This window comes from Dacryopinax primogenitus (assembly GCF_000292625.1).
Source record: "Dacryopinax primogenitus strain DJM-731 SS1 chromosome Unknown DACRYscaffold_14, whole genome shotgun sequence".
Classification (NCBI taxonomy): domain Eukaryota; kingdom Fungi; phylum Basidiomycota; class Dacrymycetes; order Dacrymycetales; family Dacrymycetaceae; genus Dacryopinax; species Dacryopinax primogenitus.
The window spans coordinates 214002-233485 of NW_024467211.1; the positions used below are offsets into that span (position 1 = coordinate 214002).

General features: G+C 50.7%; 12 protein-coding genes across 12 annotated transcripts; 4 read left to right on the forward strand and 8 right to left on the reverse strand.

Annotated features, from left to right (window-relative positions):
- Positions 1 to 885: 885 nt before the first annotated feature.
- On the reverse strand, positions 886 to 1862 carry DACRYDRAFT_16971 (uncharacterized protein; the record flags this gene model as incomplete). The annotated part of the gene is made up of 2 exons (XM_040771248.1): positions 886 to 1551; positions 1599 to 1862. 2 exons carry the CDS (start codon positions 1860 to 1862, stop codon positions 886 to 888), a joined length of 930 nt encoding a protein of 309 aa, XP_040626750.1.
- An 891-nt stretch (positions 1863 to 2753) lies between these two features.
- On the reverse strand, positions 2754 to 3207 carry DACRYDRAFT_109279 (uncharacterized protein; the record flags this gene model as incomplete). The annotated part of the gene is made up of 2 exons (XM_040768856.1): positions 2754 to 3026; positions 3079 to 3207. 2 exons carry the CDS (start codon positions 3205 to 3207, stop codon positions 2754 to 2756), a joined length of 402 nt encoding a protein of 133 aa, XP_040626751.1.
- Positions 3208 to 3479: 272 nt separating this feature from the next.
- Positions 3480 to 3931, reverse strand: DACRYDRAFT_109280 (uncharacterized protein; the record flags this gene model as incomplete). Its single annotated transcript, XM_040768857.1, has 2 exons — positions 3480 to 3753; positions 3807 to 3931. 2 exons carry the CDS (start codon positions 3929 to 3931, stop codon positions 3480 to 3482), a joined length of 399 nt encoding a protein of 132 aa, XP_040626752.1.
- Positions 3932 to 5033: 1102 nt separating this feature from the next.
- On the reverse strand, positions 5034 to 5489 carry DACRYDRAFT_16973 (uncharacterized protein; the record flags this gene model as incomplete). Its single annotated transcript, XM_040771249.1, has 2 exons — positions 5034 to 5313; positions 5362 to 5489. 2 exons carry the CDS (start codon positions 5487 to 5489, stop codon positions 5034 to 5036), a joined length of 408 nt encoding a protein of 135 aa, XP_040626753.1.
- A 1020-nt stretch (positions 5490 to 6509) lies between these two features.
- DACRYDRAFT_23418 (Aldo/keto reductase) lies at positions 6510 to 8759 on the forward strand. Its single transcript, XM_040773230.1, has 7 exons — positions 6510 to 6771; positions 6833 to 6923; positions 6978 to 7531; positions 7589 to 7682; positions 7737 to 7921; positions 7984 to 8177; positions 8237 to 8759. Exons 3-7 carry the CDS (start codon positions 7489 to 7491, stop codon positions 8564 to 8566), a joined length of 846 nt encoding a protein of 281 aa, XP_040626754.1. The 5' UTR covers positions 6510 to 6771; positions 6833 to 6923; positions 6978 to 7488; the 3' UTR covers positions 8567 to 8759.
- A 446-nt stretch (positions 8760 to 9205) lies between these two features.
- On the forward strand, positions 9206 to 10169 carry DACRYDRAFT_109283 (alpha/beta-hydrolase; the record flags this gene model as incomplete). Its single annotated transcript, XM_040768858.1, has 3 exons — positions 9206 to 9451; positions 9510 to 9845; positions 9930 to 10169. The coding sequence occupies 3 exons, from the start codon at positions 9206 to 9208 to the stop codon at positions 10167 to 10169; spliced, it is 822 nt and encodes a 273-aa protein (XP_040626755.1).
- A 352-nt stretch (positions 10170 to 10521) lies between these two features.
- DACRYDRAFT_117492 (uncharacterized protein) lies at positions 10522 to 11910 on the forward strand (the record flags this gene model as incomplete). Its single annotated transcript, XM_040770395.1, has 6 exons — positions 10522 to 10546; positions 10603 to 11092; positions 11148 to 11318; positions 11370 to 11422; positions 11475 to 11586; positions 11647 to 11910. The coding sequence occupies exons 2-6, from the start codon at positions 10841 to 10843 to the stop codon at positions 11908 to 11910; spliced, it is 852 nt and encodes a 283-aa protein (XP_040626756.1). The 5' UTR covers positions 10522 to 10546; positions 10603 to 10840.
- Positions 11911 to 12199: 289 nt separating this feature from the next.
- DACRYDRAFT_109285 (uncharacterized protein) lies at positions 12200 to 13550 on the reverse strand (the record flags this gene model as incomplete). Its single annotated transcript, XM_040768859.1, has 5 exons — positions 12200 to 12460; positions 12517 to 12617; positions 12674 to 12746; positions 13094 to 13243; positions 13299 to 13550. The coding sequence occupies 5 exons, from the start codon at positions 13548 to 13550 to the stop codon at positions 12200 to 12202; spliced, it is 837 nt and encodes a 278-aa protein (XP_040626757.1).
- Positions 13551 to 13819: 269 nt separating this feature from the next.
- Positions 13820 to 15317, reverse strand: DACRYDRAFT_101010 (uncharacterized protein; the record flags this gene model as incomplete). The annotated part of the gene is made up of 7 exons (XM_040767509.1): positions 15191 to 15317; positions 14743 to 15145; positions 14674 to 14691; positions 14455 to 14622; positions 14348 to 14400; positions 14130 to 14253; positions 13820 to 14080 (listed from the first exon to the last, which is right to left on the reverse strand). Exons 2-7 carry the CDS (start codon positions 14974 to 14976, stop codon positions 13820 to 13822), a joined length of 858 nt encoding a protein of 285 aa, XP_040626758.1. The 5' UTR covers positions 14977 to 15145; positions 15191 to 15317.
- A 215-nt stretch (positions 15318 to 15532) lies between these two features.
- On the forward strand, positions 15533 to 16899 carry DACRYDRAFT_23421 (alpha/beta-hydrolase). The gene is made up of 8 exons (XM_040773231.1): positions 15533 to 15793; positions 15845 to 15862; positions 15917 to 16084; positions 16139 to 16191; positions 16238 to 16251; positions 16305 to 16402; positions 16451 to 16478; positions 16532 to 16899. Exons 1-8 carry the CDS (start codon positions 15560 to 15562, stop codon positions 16747 to 16749), a joined length of 831 nt encoding a protein of 276 aa, XP_040626759.1. The 5' UTR covers positions 15533 to 15559; the 3' UTR covers positions 16750 to 16899.
- Positions 16900 to 17185: 286 nt separating this feature from the next.
- On the reverse strand, positions 17186 to 17377 carry DACRYDRAFT_39264 (uncharacterized protein; the record flags this gene model as incomplete). The annotated part of the gene is made up of 1 exon (XM_040774458.1): positions 17186 to 17377. A coding segment is annotated over one exon (192 nt), but the record flags the coding sequence as incomplete, so codon positions are not given.
- An 86-nt stretch (positions 17378 to 17463) lies between these two features.
- On the reverse strand, positions 17464 to 18977 carry DACRYDRAFT_109288 (uncharacterized protein; the record flags this gene model as incomplete). The annotated part of the gene is made up of 5 exons (XM_040768860.1): positions 17464 to 18214; positions 18264 to 18544; positions 18603 to 18631; positions 18681 to 18852; positions 18897 to 18977. The coding sequence occupies 5 exons, from the start codon at positions 18975 to 18977 to the stop codon at positions 17464 to 17466; spliced, it is 1314 nt and encodes a 437-aa protein (XP_040626761.1).
- Between the last annotated feature and the right edge of the window lie 507 nt (positions 18978 to 19484).

Sequence of the window (19484 nt, forward strand, 5' to 3'; positions counted from 1 at the left end):
GCTGCTCGGCGCATGGCTCATCTTCTTCCTTAGGCATCCAGTCAGGTCGCGCATACTCGGGAGAATAAGGAAAACGTGCAACCAACGCCGGTGACACGAACCCGTAGACCTTCCCCCCTTTCCTCGCTTGATTCACTCGAAGTACTTGGTCATATGTCGCTGCCTCCAACGAACGTGGCGCAGGCCACCAAACAATACCCTTCTGCGATGAGCAGACGAGGACGCGAGCCGCTTTCAGAGATCACGTCTCTCGCCAACATATTCCCAAAAGCCACCTCAACCCCTGCATCTCATATGCCCCTCTGTGAAGGGAAAAGAGGCAACCATACCAAATCCGCGAGTTTGGGTAATGCGCCCTCCGCAATGATCGAGGTACCGCGCTCAGAGGCTATCATTGCTGCATTTGCTGGACGGGGGGCTATCGGAGATGATCTGCGTCGGGATGTGCTGATACGGGCTCTGAGGAGAAATTACTTATCATAATATGTTGTAATCGCATGTTTCTCTTGGGTACAGCCTAGAACGGTGTAATAGCGATGAAGATTCACTATCGTTTGAGATGTGGCACGGGGATTGTCTCCCTCTGCCCGGGTTAGTACAGTGCTGCAGCGGTAAGATTCTAGGTTTCACCAGAGTCGTCAAAGTTGATGGTTGGAACCGACGAGCGCTCTCAAGGGGATGTTGCGACTAATTTCGGAGATAACGTCGGCATTAGGGTCAAACACTTGACGCCCGTAGAAATTTTCACTGAAATTACTGACATGTTCTTTCATGAAAGAAACGGGCGACCTTCCTTTTTCATTGCGGGAGGTATTGCACAAGTATCAGTACAGCGAGGCCATACATGTCAGTGGAGACGTGAGAACGAGTGCTTCAATCGTGACACTACAGCCGTTGACTGGCTGTTCTTGTGTCTCGATACTCCGGCGGCTCGCTCGCTGAGCTTCCCGAGGTAGTTGCCAGAGGATGTGCGTCGATTCTCGAAGCGAGAATCTCCAGCACTCGGTCAACTACTTCGTTCTGGGCATCCGGGTCGTTAACCAGCGAGGCGGGCGGATTCCGTACACTTGCCCCGGTGACTGTGTTGGTAATGACACTTGCCTCCGTGGTCTTCTCCAGTACACTTGGTGGTGGGAGCGGCGTGTGCATTGTTGGTATGAACGGTGTTGGTGATAGCGGATCAACTCGTCTGCGCCGTCGGAGTAGGAGCAACGCGACCAGGGCAAGGAGGGCAAGAAGAGCAATTCCTCCTATGACACCGCCAGCAATAGCGCCTACATTTGTAGTCCTACCACTATCTGCGGTCGATCCATTCGCCGATGCGGTTGGCGATATAGAGGCACCTGTAGGTGCAGTTGTTGTTTGAACCTCCGAAGCAAGCTGCACTATGGTGATGCTGCTCAGTGTGAGCGTTGATCCTCCAGCGCCAGTGTTCGACATGGTAAGGGTGTGTTGACCTGCTTGAAGATCAAGGGCATAGTACAGGATTGCGGGTGGTAGAGTCCAGCCCTGGACGTTTGGCGTATATGAGGAAGTTTGACCATCAAAAACCTAGTCCTTGTGAGCAGTAAATATGAAGACATAGATCTAGAGCATACAATATTGTACGGTCCATTATTGTTATCCATGCTCGCCTGCATCACGACGCCAACACCAGTGAAGTTGAGAGCCATCATTGCTGCGGGATCGCTCGACTGTGCTGTCGGACTTGTTAATCCATTCAAAGTCGGAGTAGACCATGTTCCTGAGTATTGGATAGAAGGATCGTTGTACTGAATCGTGTAGTTACTCAAAAGCTGCGTGGACTGGACAAAAATTTCGAAATGAAGGAAGTTGAAGGGACCATTCGTCTGGACGACCATGTTGTGATTAGTCGAGTCACTGAGACCATTGGCGTATGATACGATGTGATTAAGTTCTGCCGATGTCGCATTTGTAGTATGGTAAGAAATATTGTCAACTGTGACGTTTGTGCCACTATCTGTTCCGCTGTAGTTCCCGAAAATGTGAAGCTGGTCGCCTAGTATTGTCCAGCGTGAATCAAACATCCATTTCCGGTATGATTAAAGACTGCATACCAGTAAATGTTAACTGCATGCCTTTTACCCCGGGGTTGTTGGCTGATGCATTATGATAGCTCTGACCGAGGCCCAACTCGCCAGTTGCATTTAGTGTGCAACCCGATTGTGCCCAGCAATACGACCAGTCGCCAGTGTAGGTTATCATGGGCGATGAGTCAGTCATGACGACCTTGGCCAGAGTATACGGGGCACTACTCATGCTTGAACACCGTTAATACGTAGACACGATGTGAAGAGGCCTAGAGACAACAGGTTGTAAACCTACAAGGCTATCGTCCCAAGAAGTACTCGTTTGGAGGAATGTTTGCGGGCATCTGATGCCAAGTGGCATCATGAACTATTTGCTCACGAGGTACCCATTGCTTTCTTGATAGAGTATCATGTGGCAAAGCCGATATAGTGTGAGGTTCGATTCCACGCGCAATATTGCCTTCGTTTTTGTACAGCCGGATATAGGACCCTCAGGGACATCAAAAGATGTTCAATGGATTGCGATGCCAAATGCCGAAGTTCCTCCGAGAAGGCAACTTCGTTGCACTCATCACACGCATGGCTTTCTCGGAAAAGAATCGCTTCAACACTCTATATATCGGCATGCAAGAACACGATGCCTTGAATTCATTGTGGAACCATAGGGCGGTAAACACCACGCATCCAGTCAAATACCACTCCCTAATTTGTCACTTCCGTTAAACTCGTCATCACTCTCTTCCCGTCACGAAATTCGACCTCGATAATCGTTGCCGCCGTTGACAGAGTCTCCTTCCCTGTGGCTTTGTTCTTTGTACTAAACTTGCCGAATTGGGCGACTGTACCGGTCTGCTTGTCGGCATCGTTGATGTTCATGGACAGACTAGGATTGCCCAGGTCCGTGCCGAAGCTCTCCTTACGGTAACTCTTGACAAAACCCAAGTAGACGGAGCGTGGAAGAACGGCACCGTTTACCTGAAGATTGAAGAAAGTCAATGTTGAAATCTGTGAATTCAAGATATGCAACAAACTCGATGCGGATATCTTCACTCAGAGCCGCCTCGAACGCAGCGAATGCTTTCTCGTCATCTGGTTGAAACCAAATCTCGCCAAAGAGGTTGTCAACCCAGACATCGAGAGGTGCGATAGAGGTCATTATTCGGTATGTGCAAAGGTGTGGATGGGGGTTGCTTGCCGAGTACCGCCAACAGCGGATGACGGGGTTTTAATAGGGCGAGACGACTGCGGCATCACGGTCTGATACATCCCGACAACGGCAACATCAGAGCTTCCTTTGCACTAGTAGTATCACAAATCAGAATTCTCGGCTCAACCTTATGAAAGGACTGTGCACGCTTGACAACCGCCGGCACCATGACATCAATCCTCGGTGTCTCAGGTCCCTTGCCCCCTGCCCGTCAAGCCCGCTCAAGACATCACCTCTGTCAAGCTGGTCATCACTCTCTTTCCATCCCGGAATTCCACCTTGGCGATGGTACCCGCCGACGAAGTCTTCTCTTCCCCCGTGGATTTGTTCTTGAGGGTGAACTTGCCGCATTGAGCGACCGTACCGGTCTGCTTTTCGGCATCCTCGACGTGCATAGCTAGGGTAGGGTTACCCAGGTCGGTAGCCACGTTGTCCTTGCGTATTCCCTTGACAATACCCAGGTATACAGGGCGTGGCAGGATGGCCCCGTTGACCCTGGTTTAAATGCGCGTCAAGCCCTGCGGCTCATCTGAGAAAGGAGGACAAACTCGATGCGGATGTCCTCGCTCAGGCCTGCCTCAAAGGCCTGAATTGCCTTTTCGTCGTCAGTCTCGAAGAACATCGCCGCAAGGAGGTTTTCGACGAAAACATCAAGAGGTGTGGTAGAAGACATGCTTCGGGCGAAATTCTTGTGAGAGTGTTATGCGACACAAGTAGGGAGCGTCAAGACGTTTAGACCAAAGCAAGTCGCCCTTTTGCCTCTTTTATAGACCGACGTTCTCAGTTCACTGTATCACTTGCTCGCCCCCATTCGTGATGAATCAATGTACAGCTTTGTTTCAAGTCCCTCGTGAGCCGATCAATGGTTGTTATACAAACAATACTCGGGATACACATGAATTCGTACTAGCTGCCATACAACGTCGATTACCATGACATATCTTCCATTCATTGTAAAGGCACCCCAATCTGCTCCGATGCCATCGGACAGGGCAATTTCACTTAATTCTTCGGGATGATCTCGGTCAAGCTTGTCATCACTCTCTTCCGATCAAGGAATTCTACCTTGACAATGGTGCTTCCTGTCCACATCGTCTCGATCCCCGTTGTCTTGTCATTGATACTGAGCTTGCCGAATTGTGAGACGACACCGGTCTGCTGCTCAAGATGATCAATATGCATGGACAAGGTCCGGATTCCTAGAGCGGTAACGCTTTTGTCCACTCGGTTGTCTTTGACAATAACCAATATTGGTTGGAGCGCGGGGACGGCACCGTTCACCCTTCAGGCGGAAGATGAGCAAATCGAAGCTCAAAAATTCAAAAAGGCACTACTGATTCGATGAGGATATCGTGACTCAAGCCCTCCTCGAAGGCGGCAAAAGCCTTTTCGTCGTCCCCCTGGGAAAATATCAACCCATACATCGAGAGGCTTGACAGAAGACATGGGTTGGATGAAGAATAGTGTTCAAAATGGGCAATGCGTCGAGATTTTCAAAGCTTCCCGAAGCCGGTCCTGTCTCTCTTACAGAGCATCATTGTCGTCTGAATGGATTTGCGGACGGCCCATCCCTTGTGACGAGCCGTTTGACATATGCTGTCTCCCCGAACAGCCCATGTCAGTGAGGAAACGAATCCTCTTACGAACGCCAAGCGACCGGGGATCCTTGTCCCACTTGCTGAAAGGACAGTGCACAAGACGAGTCGCCATCCAGCGCGTGGCCATTCAATTATTTGACGGCAACTAGAATGCTATCGGGCCGACCTGGACGCCCCCTAGTCATCGGCAATGACCTCGGTCAAGCTGGTCATCACCCTCTTCCCATCCCGGAACTCGACCTTGATGATCGTCGTCGCTGTGGCGTTGACGACCGCTCCGGTTGCCTTGTTCTTGGTGCTAAACTTGCCGCATTGGGCAACGGTTCCGGTCTGCTTCTCCACATCGTCGACATGCATGGACAGGGTCGGGTTGCCGAGGTCCGTTCCAGTACCCTCCTCGCGGTAGCGTGTGACAATTCCAAGATAGACGGAACGCGGGAGCACGGCGCCGTTCACTCTTCAGAGCAGAATAAGCACGGCTTCAAGGAACAAAGACGTTACATACTCAATACGAATATCACTGCTTATGTAATCCTCGAAGGCCTTGAAGGCCGTTGCGTCATCCGGATTGAAGTAGATTTCCCCGATGAGGTCATTAGTCCATACATCGAGAGGTTTGACAGCAGACGTCATGGTTCGGATGGAATATGGGCTTGAGAATTTGGTTTGGGGGCGGAATCGGTTCGAGTGCTGTTGAGCTCGATGAAGGAGAGGACGGCCGATTCTTATAGCCTTGGCAGACAACTGCGTGATCATGCTTTCAAACGCCGTGTGACGGTGGATAGCGTTATGACACAAGATAGCGGGCTCAAACCCTTCCTATACCTTGCTTGTTTAAGTGCGGCCGATAGGTTTTCAACCTTCTGCCCGACGGGCGCTTCCTCATATTTGCCACGGGGTTCATGCCGGATCGGCACCAGAATAACAGACTAGCCAGGTGGATGATTAGGAGGTCGAGGCGATGGCTTGAAGGTGGGACATCAATGATGACAAAGGGTGCACGTGAGCTTACAAATATCATTTGTCAGGGTTCTTTTCCCTTTGTGGTTTGGGTCGAGGTAATTCCTCCGATAACCCCTTTCGGGGGTATCTTGCCTACAATGACCCGTCGGGTGCAAATTGCCTAAATGACCCCAAATGCCGCCCCTAAGTAACCAAATAAGGAAAGCAGTGGCTGTGGCAATAGAAGCACGTGCCTCCGGGCAATCCAATCAATCCAACAACGTGTTTTTGTGAATGTTTTGCTAGTAGAACAGACCTTTTTCAAAAGACAACCTGGTTGGCATTGTGTATGGTATCTATTATCATCAAGAACTGCTGCAAAATTCATTGCCTTGCCGTAAAAGTGCGGTGTTTCCTCACCTATGTTTACAATGGTGAAAATCGGTGAATTATTATACGAGGCATCCATGCAGAATTGATTTATATACTGTAACATAATTAATTAAAAAACAACATCAGAACATGCTTTATAAACCGACACGAAGAGACCGGACCCTAGCGCATCTTGAACTGCCACCTTCCTTAATTGGAAGGTCCCTGGTTGCTTAGGGCAGGCCTTGGCGTCATTTCAGGGATTTGCGCCCGAGGGGTCATTGTAGGCAAAATGCGCCCGAAAGGGGTCATCGGAGGAATTACCCCGGTTTGGGTCTAACGAACACAGCACCCAGGGAACGGTACACCGCACATTTCACCTTCATATCAACAATCATCCACAATTCTCACAATTCATGACGGTATCTGCATCAAGCTTAGTCAGACTTTGATCCCATTCTTCTGGCCGATAGACGCGCAGCAAGCGCCAGGATCTACGAAATACACTTGGCGATGAATGCCCTTTCGCGGCGAGAAGAGGAGACGCTGATGAAGGTCACCAAAGCCCGTGCGTTGAAGGAATGTGATGCCGTTGTTCGCCGTACGCCTGCCCATCACCTCAATACTCCCTATCTGTGCTTATGAAAGGACTTTTTATTCAGAATTCGCCGACTGTGCGACTGGCAGGACAGTATCCGTAGTTTGGGCGTGTAGAGGGCAGCATAAGGCGATGCAAGAGTGCATTCGTCAATAGTGCGTGTCTTTTTCTGCCTCTATAGCGCTCGAAACGCTTACGTGTATGTACAGCACAAATCCGGAGAACATGGAGCGTCTTAGATTGGAGTACATCAACCTTAGACGGAAAGAGTTGGCGGCTGAGGTGCCTCTCAAGCCTTGATGATGACGTTTTGTTTCCCTATACTGCTGTGCATTCAGAGGGCATTTCATCTTACTTGGGCACGCCTCACATCTGTATTTGTTCTGATAAACAATGACACTACTCATTTATATTCTGATTGTTGCAGGATTCAGTCGCGTCGTGTCAGGAAAGAAAAGGGCTTGCTCAGTTGTTCTAACCCCATGCTCTCCATTCAGCGCGCGCATTGATGCTCTCTCCGTGCCTGCTGAGTACTCTCCATATTTCATTCGGTACTGTCTGTCATGGTCACCACCAATCGTTGCACTCGGCATAATTGCGGGCCGAACCCTAGGCCGGAATGACGGCGGGATGCTTCGTCCCAGCTTGCACCATCTAGTACCTGCTCGCGTTCTGCCCTCGAACATGTGACCTTCTTTCTCCTCCCTCACACCACAAGATATGGCCCAACTCACCCTCCAGTCCGCCGTGAAGCTCAACTCCGGTATGAGGTCTTCCTCCATGGATTTGAGAGGTTGGTGTACTGATGTGAACTGTCCAGGGTATAGCATGCCCCTACTGGGATTTGGCGTCTGGGCTTCCCCCGGACATCTAACGGCACAATCATGCGTGTACGCTCTCCAGGCTGGATATCGGTGTGTCCCCTCCCCCTCGGTCGGCTGCTGCAGAGCCTCATGCGCTTATGCTAGGCATATCGACACCGCCCAAATGTACCGGAACGAGTCCGAGGTCGGGGATGGTGTGCGCGAGTTCTGCAAGCAGAGCGGGGTGAAGAGGGAGAATATTTTTGTGACAACGAAGATGTCAGCGCCTGAGGCAAGTCATGATGAGACGATGACAGCCTTGAAGGCTAGCGTGGATAAAATTGGGCTGGGTGGGTGTCTTTCCCCAAAGAACCAGGGAACCGCCGATAGAATACTCACCGATTTCGGTCAGATGGTTACGTCGACTTGTTCCTCATACATTCCCCTCGTTCAGGTCCCGAAGGACGTCAAGCTCTCTGGAAGGCCATGGAGCAGCTGCACGCTGAAGGCAAAGCACGGAGCATAGGCGTGAGCAACTATGGACCAAGCCATTTCGAGGAGATGAGGGCGTACGCGAAGATCTGGCCGGCTGTGAACCAGATTGAGGTGTGTTCTCATAAACACATAGAGTGAGGAATTCGGGCTGATGTGTCATATGCCTCGAGTTGCATCCCTGGTGTCAGCAGCCTAAGGTGGTCGAGTATTGCGAGGCCAATCACATCGCGATCCAAGCCTACTGCCCTCTGGTGCGAGGCGAGAAAGCCCAAGACCCCACGCTGATTCGCGTCTCGAAAAAACACGACAAGTCTTGGGCACAAGTGCTCATCCGCTGGAGCTTGCAGAAGGGGTTCAGTCCACTACCAAAGAGCGACAACCCCGCACGGATCGAGGCGAATAAGGCTGTGTACGGATGGGAGCTGGATGAGGAGGATATGAAGGAATTGGAAGGAATGCACCAGGGTGCGAGCGGAGCGCTGGTGCGGGTTGCAGAGTAGACATCGTCGGGAGACATGGAATTCGAAGTGGTCGAAGCCCCTACTTCGGGCCAAGATGTTACCCTGGGGAACGGACGAGTGTCGTAAGATATAGAACTCCAGTCCCCACGGAACGCCTGACCTGTGACCCCTGATTACGGGCGAACGATGTATATAATGCATTGAAAGTGCAGATAACTTGTTTACAAGACAATTTACCCTTCCAAGTTAGATCCCACGAGATGTTGAAAATGGAGCAAATCAGGGTCATCTCCGGACTTCCACTCAGTTCTTTATCGAACATGAGATGCTGGCGGCAGTAAACAAAAATCGCTGTACCCCAAAGAATATCCATGACACGCCCTCTCATGGGTTTGTCATGGAAACCCTTGAGCTGTCGCTCATTGGTGGACACCGACCGCACTCTGTCACCAACTCTCCGGTTAGGCAAGACGAAGATGCAAATCAAGCATCTTGCCATATTGCGACCTAGGCAGGTTGACAATCACGAGCATTATACTCTTCTATCCAGTCAGCGTGCCGAAAGGATATTTCCAGCTGTCGGTCATAAGAGTTGATGCCTCATAACGAACATGCTCGTATAGGCTGCCTCCCCCTCAGTCCTACTACTATCTCTTCTCTCGACGCTACCGGTTCACTATGATCTGCGAGAATTGCACTAGGGGCACTAAACTCCCTGGAACCCCCACGGGGAGCATGATCAAGATCAACGACACCGACACCTACCTTGCCGCTCCGTCTGCGCCAGTAACTCCGGGGAACGAGCACAAGGCAGTGGTCATCTTCACTGATGTGCTCGGTCTGCCACTAGGGAACAGTCAGCTGATTGCGGACGAGTTTGCAAAAAAGCTGAATTTGCCTGTGTACGTCCCGGATATGTTCATGGTGCGTCCTTCCTCGCTGCTGGTTACAATATTTCTGAGCAGCATCCATGTGAACATAGGGCCACCCACCACTCAACCCGCAGCAGATGACATCTGTAGACCACTTTGATATGACTCCCCGCCCCTTCACGAACAAACTCCGATTCTACGCGCTTCTCATCGGCGCCCTGCCCAATATCATCCTCACTAACGGTCCCGCCAAAGTCAGCGCCCGCATGCAGGCATGGGCAGAAGCGTTGCGAAAGGAGAAGGGTGTGGAGAGGCTGGGTGCCGTGGGTCATTGTTATGGGGGGATGGTAATCATCAAGATGGTGGCGGCGAAACAGGGGTTGTTCCAGGCTGGTGTTGTCTGCCACCCTGGGAGGATCAGCTTGCAAGAAGCTGAAATGGTTGACGTGAGTGTTCCTTCCCTCTGGCGGGAAAACTCTCAGGCAGAGAATGTCCTTAGAAGAAGATTATTGCTAATTTCTGTTCTCCAGTTCCCCTGTGCTTTTGCTACCGCTCAAGTAGATGAATCTTTCCCGCAGCCTGTTGCCAAAGAATTCGAAGCCGCCTTCGCTGCCCGTGACGAGAAGACTAAAGTGCCGTACGAGTTTGTCTTCTACCCTGGGACAACGCACGGATTTGCGGCGAGGCCGGCGCTCCATATCCAGGAGGTGAAGGAGGCGTTTGAGAAGGTGACGGAACAGAGCTGGAAGTGGATAGAGAAGCATTTGTAAAGGAGTGTGCTTTATACTGGGAGGTTTCTTGATGATGTCGGCTACTCTCTAATGTTAATGATATTCGGTTTAAAAGGGAATATTGCTACATGTAAATTCGACCAATCACAGCTGGGAGTTCCACGAAGTACCCCATTGTGAAATTATCCGTCTATCCAATCACAGCGACTCTCTTGTCATTGCCCATCTTGTCATTCTGTTATGCTGGTCCAAACTTCAATATCCACGTTTCTGCCCACTGTGAGGATTATCCGAGGGTGCCCAAGCTGCGCACCATGAAATCGGAAACCAGGCCTGCATACCGCGGACGTGGACCCTCGCCTGCATCAACCAGTCACGAACGGCCATCTTCAGCAGTTGTAAACCAAATCAACAACGTAAGTTCGCCGCGTACACTCCCACATTTCTGACCGCATCTGACTCTCCCGTATAGTTGTTGGTTTCACAGAAGGCGAAGGAGATGACATAACCCCATCGCGTACGGCACTTCCCAAGGCAAACCCCACAGCGAGCGGCGTCATGGATGGCGGCATTGCATGACCGACGAACTGGTGCTGCTTTGGATGGACCAAGCTGCCTAGGTATAAATGGAGGGGGACATATCCTCTGAGGTTCTGCCTTAACGACCTCTCCAAATCCTTCGAAGCACGTGCAACAATAAAGTCAACAAGATGAAGCTTTGTGCCGACTGCATGTCTGGAGTGATTCTTCCCGGCACTCCTAAAGGGCAAATGGTCACCCTTGACCGCTTCTCTGCCTACCTTGCCTCTCCGCCTGCTTCATCCCGCCTTTCGGTCGCAGCCAATCGTGCGGTTGTTCTGTTCACCGATGTGTTCGAGCTACCTTTAGGAAACCCGAAGATCATGGCCGACGCTTTCTCTAGTGAGCTGGGTGTGGACGTTTGGGTGCCAGATATGTTCAACGTATGTTTTCTCCTGCCTCAATCCCTGTTTCTTGACTGATTAGAGACGTATCCAGGGTCATCCACCCCTCAAGAACGAGGACATCATGCGGTACGATCATCAAGACCCAGGCAGTCCCATGCCATCGTGGAAGTTATTAGGTTTCCTCAGCCAGACAACGTTCGTTTTTCCAAAGATGATCATGGGAGAAAACAAGCAGTCTAGGGTGTACACGAGAATGAAGGAAGTGAGACTACGTCTTTTCAGGGAGGTTAAGGGGAAGCTAACCCAAGGCTAGTTTGTGGAAACACTTAACAAGGACCGGGGGATAGAGAAGATTGGGGCCGTCGGGTATGCAATTTTTGCCTTCCGATTCTACAAGGCCTCTCTAACCCCAGAGCAGATACTGTTACGGAGGAAGTGTGCTCCTCTCCCTCGTGCCTTTCCATCTTCTGTCGAGTGCTGTCATCGCACATCCTGGCGATTTTGACCACAAGCTAGTTGAAGACATTGATGTGGGTTCCCGCCTTTTCTCTCCTCCCCACGTTGGGCAACAAACTCACTAGACTCCCAAGTTCCCCACCTCGTGGATTACGTGCCAAGAAGATTTTGTTTTCGGCCCCGACAAGCAGGAGGATGTGCAGCGTCGATTTTCTCTTCGTTCCCAGCGAGCGAAAGAAGGACGACCTGAACAGGTGCCTCGGTACGAGTTCAGGCGATACATGGGTACCAGGCATGGGTTCGGGTGCAGGCCGGCCCTAGACATCCCAATGATCAAGGATGCCTTTGTCATGGCTAGTGAGCAGACCACCGCTTGGTTTAAGGATACTCTCTTGTAAAGTGGGTGTGAGTGGCCTTGCACAGAAATTATTATGGTATACACTATATCTTCCCTCTCCCATGATAAGATAAGAGTATTCAGCAATGGTCCTAAACAAAAGTGAACACCCACAGCTTTGCTTCTAATAATCTTCATTTCTTATCGAGAAGCCACATGCCTTATTTTGCTTTCCTTGTGACTCGTCTCAATGGTTGAATTCAACCATTGTGAACGTAGATACATATATGCGTGATAATAAACTGTAGTGTATGGGCATACAGCCTTCGTCGGTTTCTTATGTTGCCTTCTTACAACATTGTTTTCCTCAACCACAACACCGATTGCTCCCATGCCTTCAAAAACGCCTCCTTCACCACAGGGACATCAAAAGCCGGCCGGGAAGCGAACCCATGCCTGGTACCCATATACCTCTTGTACTCGTACTCCGGGACCTCCTCCCCTCGAACCTTAGCCTGCGCAAAGCGGGAGCGGAGGCGGGCTTCGAGCGCTTCGTGTACAGAGGCAGGGACAAGGAAGTCTTCCTCACAGATGATCCAGGAAGTAGGAAACTGGGAAAATTATGAGGCGTTGGACGATGATTGTGGTTGAAAGGCAGAAGACGTACATCAATTTGATCTACAAGCTTCGGGTCTGCGCTACCCGGATGGCAGATGACGGCGCTGGTCAGACAGTGATATGGGGCGAGGGAGAGGACGACGCTTCCTCCTAAGCAATAGCTATGTGAACCCATGAACAAGGAGAAGAAGGGCAAAAGTCGTCACCAATCACCCGATCGCCCCAAGCTTCTCCAATCCCTTTTCCTGCCTCAGAGGATCTCCAAGAGCTGGACAAGTTCTGCGATGCGATGATTCAGATCCGGAAGGAGGTGAACGACATCATTGCAGGAAAGCAACCGAAAGACAACAACTTGCTGAAGAACGCACCTCACCCTATCTCCGCCATCAGCCTTTCAGAAGAGGAATGGAATCGGTACGCAGAAACCGTATCGAAATAGAACCCATTTACTAAATGTCATACAGCCCTTACAGCCGCACCACCGCTGCGTATCCTTTGCCCTACCTGAAGATTCGCAAGTTCTGGCCTACTGTGACTCAGCACCTGAACGAACTGTCCTCCCTCATGTCAGATCACATTTTCATCAGAATGAAAGCACGGCTCGCCTCTCTCATCCTCTCACACACTCTCGACTCCCTGTTTTCACCGAATAGCAGGCTGGGAGCGGCTTTGATTGCATAGTATGCGTATCCCATGATCTTCCACCAAGGCATGGGGGAGCCTGGATCTTGATGATCGTACGGGAGGAGGTCGTCGTTATTCAGCGAAGGCTTTCCCTGTTATGGCCATCAAAATTCAGCAAATTTCAGGATGTAGAAGGGAAGACCGCACGTTGAACGGATCAGGCACCCATACCTCCAGGCCGACCTCCCTCGCCAACCCGTCTGCCAATATCCTTGGGTTATCCCACCCTAGTCCCAGACCGTCTGTGAACACCAATATGGCTTTCTTATCACTGTTAGATGCGCGTTCGGAAGGGGAGGGGACTGTATGATAGACGGAGAAGTTGCCGATTGAGACCATCTGCCCGCAGGGGGTTCCAGGTAGAGCGACGCGGGTGATGCAGTCCGCACAGAAATTCATGCTGGAGCTCGTAGAAAATAAGAGGCAAAAAGAGGATAGAGACATCGATCAGAAACGAATTGTAGCATGATCGGCGCTTTCATGGTTTGATCGAGAACGTCCAGAATTGGAAGTGTAAAGTCTCAGGTGCGATCGTGAGATGGTCGATGTCATCGAACCCCCGAAAGGGACCGATGCCACAAGTCCGAGTAGTCTAAATTGAAAGGATAATCCTATGGAATCCACAATATTTATGATTTACTATGCGTGGCTTATGACCTAATTTGTACTCAAAGCAAAGTCTTCTTGAACCACCGCACAGTCTGCTCCCAAGCCCCCTCCCACGCATTCCTCACGGCCTCGACCTCAAGCGCCGGACGGCACGCAAATCCGTGTCGAGTCCCCATATACCGCTTCATCTCATACTCGGGTGCCTCTTTGCCTTGCTCGCGTAATTGTTGATTCCGACGGGCAAGGCGCTCGTTGACATCCTCCGTGGAAGTGGGCGAAAAGAACGCATCTTCTTCACAGGTAACCCAGGAGGTAGGAAACTGGATTGAGTCAGAAAGAGGGGGAAAACATAGAGCAGAGAAAACTCACGTTTATCTCGTCCACCAGCTTGTGATCAAAGTCGCCAGGATGACAGATGACTGCACTCGAGAACAGGTGGTAGGGCATCAGATCGGCGATAACGCCGCCCACAAGCCAAGATGTGTGCGCTTCCCTGCAACATAATGACTAGTCTCTAACCACCAAAGCAGTACCTGAATCCAGATTTCAATACTGAACAGATGAGTGAGGGGACAGGAAGGACGCACCCAACCACTCCGAGCTTCTCAACCCCTTTCTCTTTCTTCAAGTTCTCAACGAACTGCCCCATTCACCACATCAGCCCTCCTCCTTCACTCAGAGGAAGTCAGCATACCGTTATCATTCTCCCGGCTGCACTCGGGCGTGACCCAGTCGTCATCATGTTCGGCATGGACTTGAGCACCTGCCACGTATAGCCCAGGTTCTTCCAGAGCGGCGGCTTGACCCCAATCTCGGTGTGATCATACGGGAGGAGATCTTCCTCTCTGATCGGTGGATGTCCCTGCTCATCGCCTGAGGACGGCTAGGATAGCTTAAAACGAGCGCGGCATACGGCGAACAAGTCTGGCACCTGTCTCACTTCAGCCCCCCAACTGCCATCGATGATTAAACTCTCACGTACATACACATCCACCCCTATCTCCATTGCAAACCCATCCGCCATAATCTTGGGATTCGGTAACGGCAGCCCAAATATGTCCGTGAAGACTAGGATGGCGCTCTTCTCCGCGGCGGGCGTGCGGACAGCATCCGATGCACGAGCATAATAGCAATCAGTCACGCCGATTTTGAGCATGTCACCTCCTGGCGTTCCGGGAAGGCGTTTGCCTTTCAAGCAGTCCGCGCAGAGCTTCATGGTTCTTCTTTTGGGTGGTCTCTAAGACCGGACGACACTCGAGGATCTCCTACCAGTTGAGAGACAGCCTTAAGACGAAAGGCAAAGTCACCCTGACTCGACGGCGTTTGACGGGGCGTTTGAACCTGCGATTGTTAGTGGGAAATGATGTACACGATGACAATATTGCCTAGCCAATATCAGAACCGTCTGAGATGAGAGGGTGAACACAAACCGTTGATACCGAATATTGATAATTACACAAGAGCGTGAAGAACACACAATTGTGAGAGAACTGATCTGTTGTAGGTGTCTATGTATTATCCAAGAGGCAAAACAGCTCGAAAGAAGTGTATTCTCGCACTAAAAGTACGTTGAGACCTTCGTATGACTGTCAGGCCGAAGAGGAAAATGAATTGAAGATGCCCAGTCGGATGACGTCTGAACCCTTTGGAATGCACGTGAATCACTGTTCTACCCAACCGATCCTTTCCTTAGGACAGATGGCGCCCTAGGAGAACAAGGCTCTCTCTCTGATCCCCATTGCCTCCCCCCTTTCCCGTTGATCCCCAGTTGGCCTACAATACCTCATTGTCAAGTAACGATGAAGCTCTGTGCAGACTGCATTGCTGGCACCCGCCTCACCGGCACGCCCACTGGTGAGATGATCAAGCTCGCCTCAACTGACTGCTACTATGCCCGCGCACCGGACGATGTGCGCGTTCCTGCGGCAGAGAAGAGCGCGATTCTGGTGTTCACGGATATCTTTGGCCTGCCTCTGGGAAATCCGAAAATTATGGCGGATGGGTATGCGAAGGAGAGTGGCTTGGATGTTTATGTGTGTTTGTTTATCTCGTGAATATGCTGACGAATGGCTGAACGGGAAAAGGTACCGGATATGTTCGCTGTTCGTATCATTTTCCTCGCCTTCTAGTGCGAGGAGTGGACTTAGGAAGAGCAGGGTAACCCCCCCGTTGACGACAACGACCTCAGGACATATGATCACTGGCAAGTGGGCGTCAAACCTCCGATATGGAAGAACCTCGGCTTCACCTGGCAGATCTTCAAGAGCATGCCAAACCTTCTCACGACCAACTGGCCGTCTAATGTGGGGAAGCGCATGAAGACGGTATGTGCGCTCGTATGTCTCTGGCAGTGTTCTTATTTAGCATGGGTTTGTCAGTTCATCGAAACTCTCAAAAAGGAAAAGGGACTAGAAAAGATTGGAGCAGTTGGGTGAGTCCTGCCTGTACATGCATTACTCGGCTAACCAGAGGTACAGGTATTGTTTCGGAGGTTCGAAAGATTCGTTTTCGGGCCAGTGAACAAGGCGTTTACGAATGTATCAGGTATGATGGTTGCGGAGATGGCACCCTACCACGTACTCTCGAGTGGTGTCATCTGCCACCCAGGTGGATTTTCGCTGAAATTGGTGACACAAATGGATGTGCGTATCTGTGCTTCATAGGTGACACTTCACTTAAGTCATTTGCAGTACCCTGTTTCTTGGGTCGTTGCCGAAGGTATGTCCTCTGCTTCCAGCTTAGCGTACGCAGCTGACACAGGGTTTTGGCAGAGGACTTTGCCTTCCCTGCCGCAAAAACCGTCGAAGCCGAACAACTGCTTGCAGCGCGTACCGAAAGATCAGATGCAATCGAGTATGAGTTCAAGCGCTACATGGGTACGCGGCACGGTTTTGCGTGCCGGCCAGCACTCGACATGCCCGAGGTGAAGAAGGCTTGGGAAGATGCGGCCGAGCAGACAGTGAACTGGTTTAAGAAAACGCTGATATGATGAGTCTCTGCTAGACGAGGTTAGCAAGCGGTTGTTTTCCCGATGTCAAGGACTTGTTTCTCTTTTCTCCCTCCTTGTCTCTCCGCTGGATGTTCAAATACTGCGTTTGCCCCATGTTAACAATCCCGTCTGGATCGGAATCACAGCCATCGCTGAGGCATACATAGCGTAAGTTAATTGTGCCTCTTATTCTGTCCAACCATTCTGTCGAATCCTGGCGGCTATTACGCATGTATTACCTGTAACTGGCTTGAACGAATATGGCAGGGTAAAATGTGTTCGAAATGACTAACGTTTATGCGCTCTGACATATCACCAAGTTTCCATTCTCTCAGAGAGTCTCCACATCGCTGCCCGCAGCTTCTGATCCGCTTCACTAATCCCTCCCATATTATTATATTGAGCATGCATGCGCATCTCGGAAGATGAAACCATCATCCGACTTGCACTTCGTTCCATATTGGGGAACGACACCTTCGTGGAAGTATGCAGCAATAGCTTTCGCAGTACAAATCGAAGGATGAGCAGTCGAACAGTGGCCAAAGCCGTCCTGAATCAGCAGCGTCGCACTTTCGTTTCCAAACCCCTTCGACATCGTTTTTGCCGCCGACAAGGGGGTAACGGAGTCTGCAGTGTTCCTAAGGGGCATCGGCCAGTTAATGGGATATATTTCTTCAAAATTTTGAGATAGACAAACCCAACAAAAAGAATCGGTTATTTCGTCTTCTGTAGTCCGTCTTCGACTGTCCATGGGCCACGGTAAGCCTCAAAAGCCGTTATATTCCATAGTCTGCACCGGCCAGCAAACAATGTCCAAGTTTCCCCCGTGATACTCAGCTGGGACAGCTCCTTAGAATACTCCATAAATTCCTCCGGTGTATCTATTGAATGAGCCACCCTCGGATCAACATCACCACACATGACTGCAGCATTAGAAATACGACTCGTTCCAGAAGCAACCATATGCCGCCTGAACACGTTATCTGTGGGCTCTCTGCGCTCCGTGAGGGCGGGTTCTCCGATGAAGATAGCCAAAGCAGCGCCATCTCCTTTCTTGGCATCAGAAAACGCTTTCGCCAGGTCGGCCCATCTGGTCGGCTTATACAATGCTTGGAATATCGCAGTCTTCACGTCACTGGCAGTGATGATGCCGGAAAATTTGCCAGAAAAGGACACGGGCAGCGGACGTGCTCGGAGGGAATCAATGAGGGCCTCTATGCTTGCTCGAATGTCGTCGGCTGTCAATCCGGGTTCTGCCAGTGGACACCTGCCAGGACCCGCAAGTGCGCATTCGCTGAAGAAACCCTCCCAGACTTTGTTCGTGTCGTCCATGGCGCTGCGGCCAGAATCGAAGGGGTTGTTCGTGAAGAAGTTGCTATTGGCGACGCCATCCAATACTAGTCGATAGGCATACTCGGGAAACATTGCGGCAAAAGTCGCTCCAAGAATCGTTCCATATCTGAAGCTACCAGCCATTTTCATGGATGTTCTGTGATTGAAGGAAGGAAGCTTACCCCCAATACTGAAGACCCCGCTCATCCTCTCCTATGGCCTGCAGTATACTCAGAATATCGCGGGCAGTATAAGCAGTGCTGGAAGCTTTGAGCATCTTCTGGTTTCCATTATTTGTACAGCTTGCTACGTCGGCAAGGTAAAATGCATCGACTTTCTCGAACCAAGAAAGGCTGTTGTTACCGAGCTCGAAGGGCAGGCCAAGTTGAGCCTCCTTGTACGCACCAATCCATTCATCGAAATCCGTCGGATAGCAGCCTAGATAAGGAGTCGTCTTTGTTTTCTAAGTCATCCAATCAACTCGAGAAGAGCAATCCAGTGACATACCATATTTATCCCACGGGGATCCAGGACAAGATATCATAGCGACCTGCTATGCGATCAGTAATTTAATGTGATTGTAAGTTTTCTCCAATCACCTTTTAGAATGATATTCAGATCCTGTCCGTAATTGACGAGAGCAGCAGTCCCAGATCCACCTGGGCCCCCAGGATTGACGAACAGGGTACCCAGCCTCTCGTCCTTTGGAGCGGATGCGGGCAAACGTCGTAGAGCCAATGATACTGTCTCATCTGGCGAGGGGTTTAGATACTATTGAAGTTAGCATGTATCTCAAGTGAAGAGAAACAACACACGTCAAGCGGGACACTAAGGTAGGCGCAGTCGTATTCGGTCAAGTCTGGGCACGACCGCCAAGCCACAGTCGGGCTGAACATCTTGAGAGAACAGCTAAAGTTAGTTAAATGGAGTATTCAGAGACCAGGGATTCTACCGAAAACGCCGGTTGGACGGGGTGATAAGCTTGATAACTAAGATACCCAGTCATGACCAACACGGCGCCGAGAAAGACCAGGACAATGTTTGTCCTTCTAGGCGCAGATGATCTTGCTACATGCAGAGCAACCATCTCTTCCTGAAAGACGGACTTCTCCATGTTGATGGTCAAGTGCAAAGTTGACAAGACATCGTTCTTTCCTCGTTACCAGTCAAGCTCTCACGAAGGACCGCGATTCGTGCGGGACAGCTGTGCGATACTGGCCGTTCGGGTCAGGAATCCGGATCCAGATTACCACATATCAGTCGCTCAGCGCGCAGCATATTCCTCAAATTATTTAAAATGCATCCACTTTGTGCTTTGAATGGCCTTCATAACTCTCGCAGTTTTCTCGTTAGGCGAGCAAAGAAACGTCAAAGCGCAGCATGCGTTAATCCATTGCTGGAGG

Excerpts from the sequence above, each read along its gene's own strand:
- DACRYDRAFT_23421 (XM_040773231.1), top strand. The coding sequence starts at position 15,560 with ATGAAGCTCTGTGCAGACTGCATTGCTGGCACCCGCCTCACCGGCACG. Across the intron at positions 16,085-16,138 it reads TGGGGAAGCGCATGAAGACG|TTCATCGAAACTCTCAAAAA; the intron begins GTATGTGCGCTC and ends TGGGTTTGTCAG. Across the intron at positions 16,479-16,531 it reads TTCTTGGGTCGTTGCCGAAG|AGGACTTTGCCTTCCCTGCC; the intron begins GTATGTCCTCTG and ends GGGTTTTGGCAG.
- DACRYDRAFT_23418 (XM_040773230.1), top strand. The coding sequence starts at position 7,489 with ATGGCCCAACTCACCCTCCAGTCCGCCGTGAAGCTCAACTCCG. Across the intron at positions 7,532-7,588 it reads CGCCGTGAAGCTCAACTCCG|GGTATAGCATGCCCCTACTG; the intron begins GTATGAGGTCTT and ends TGAACTGTCCAG. Across the intron at positions 7,683-7,736 it reads GCTCTCCAGGCTGGATATCG|GCATATCGACACCGCCCAAA; the intron begins GTGTGTCCCCTC and ends CGCTTATGCTAG.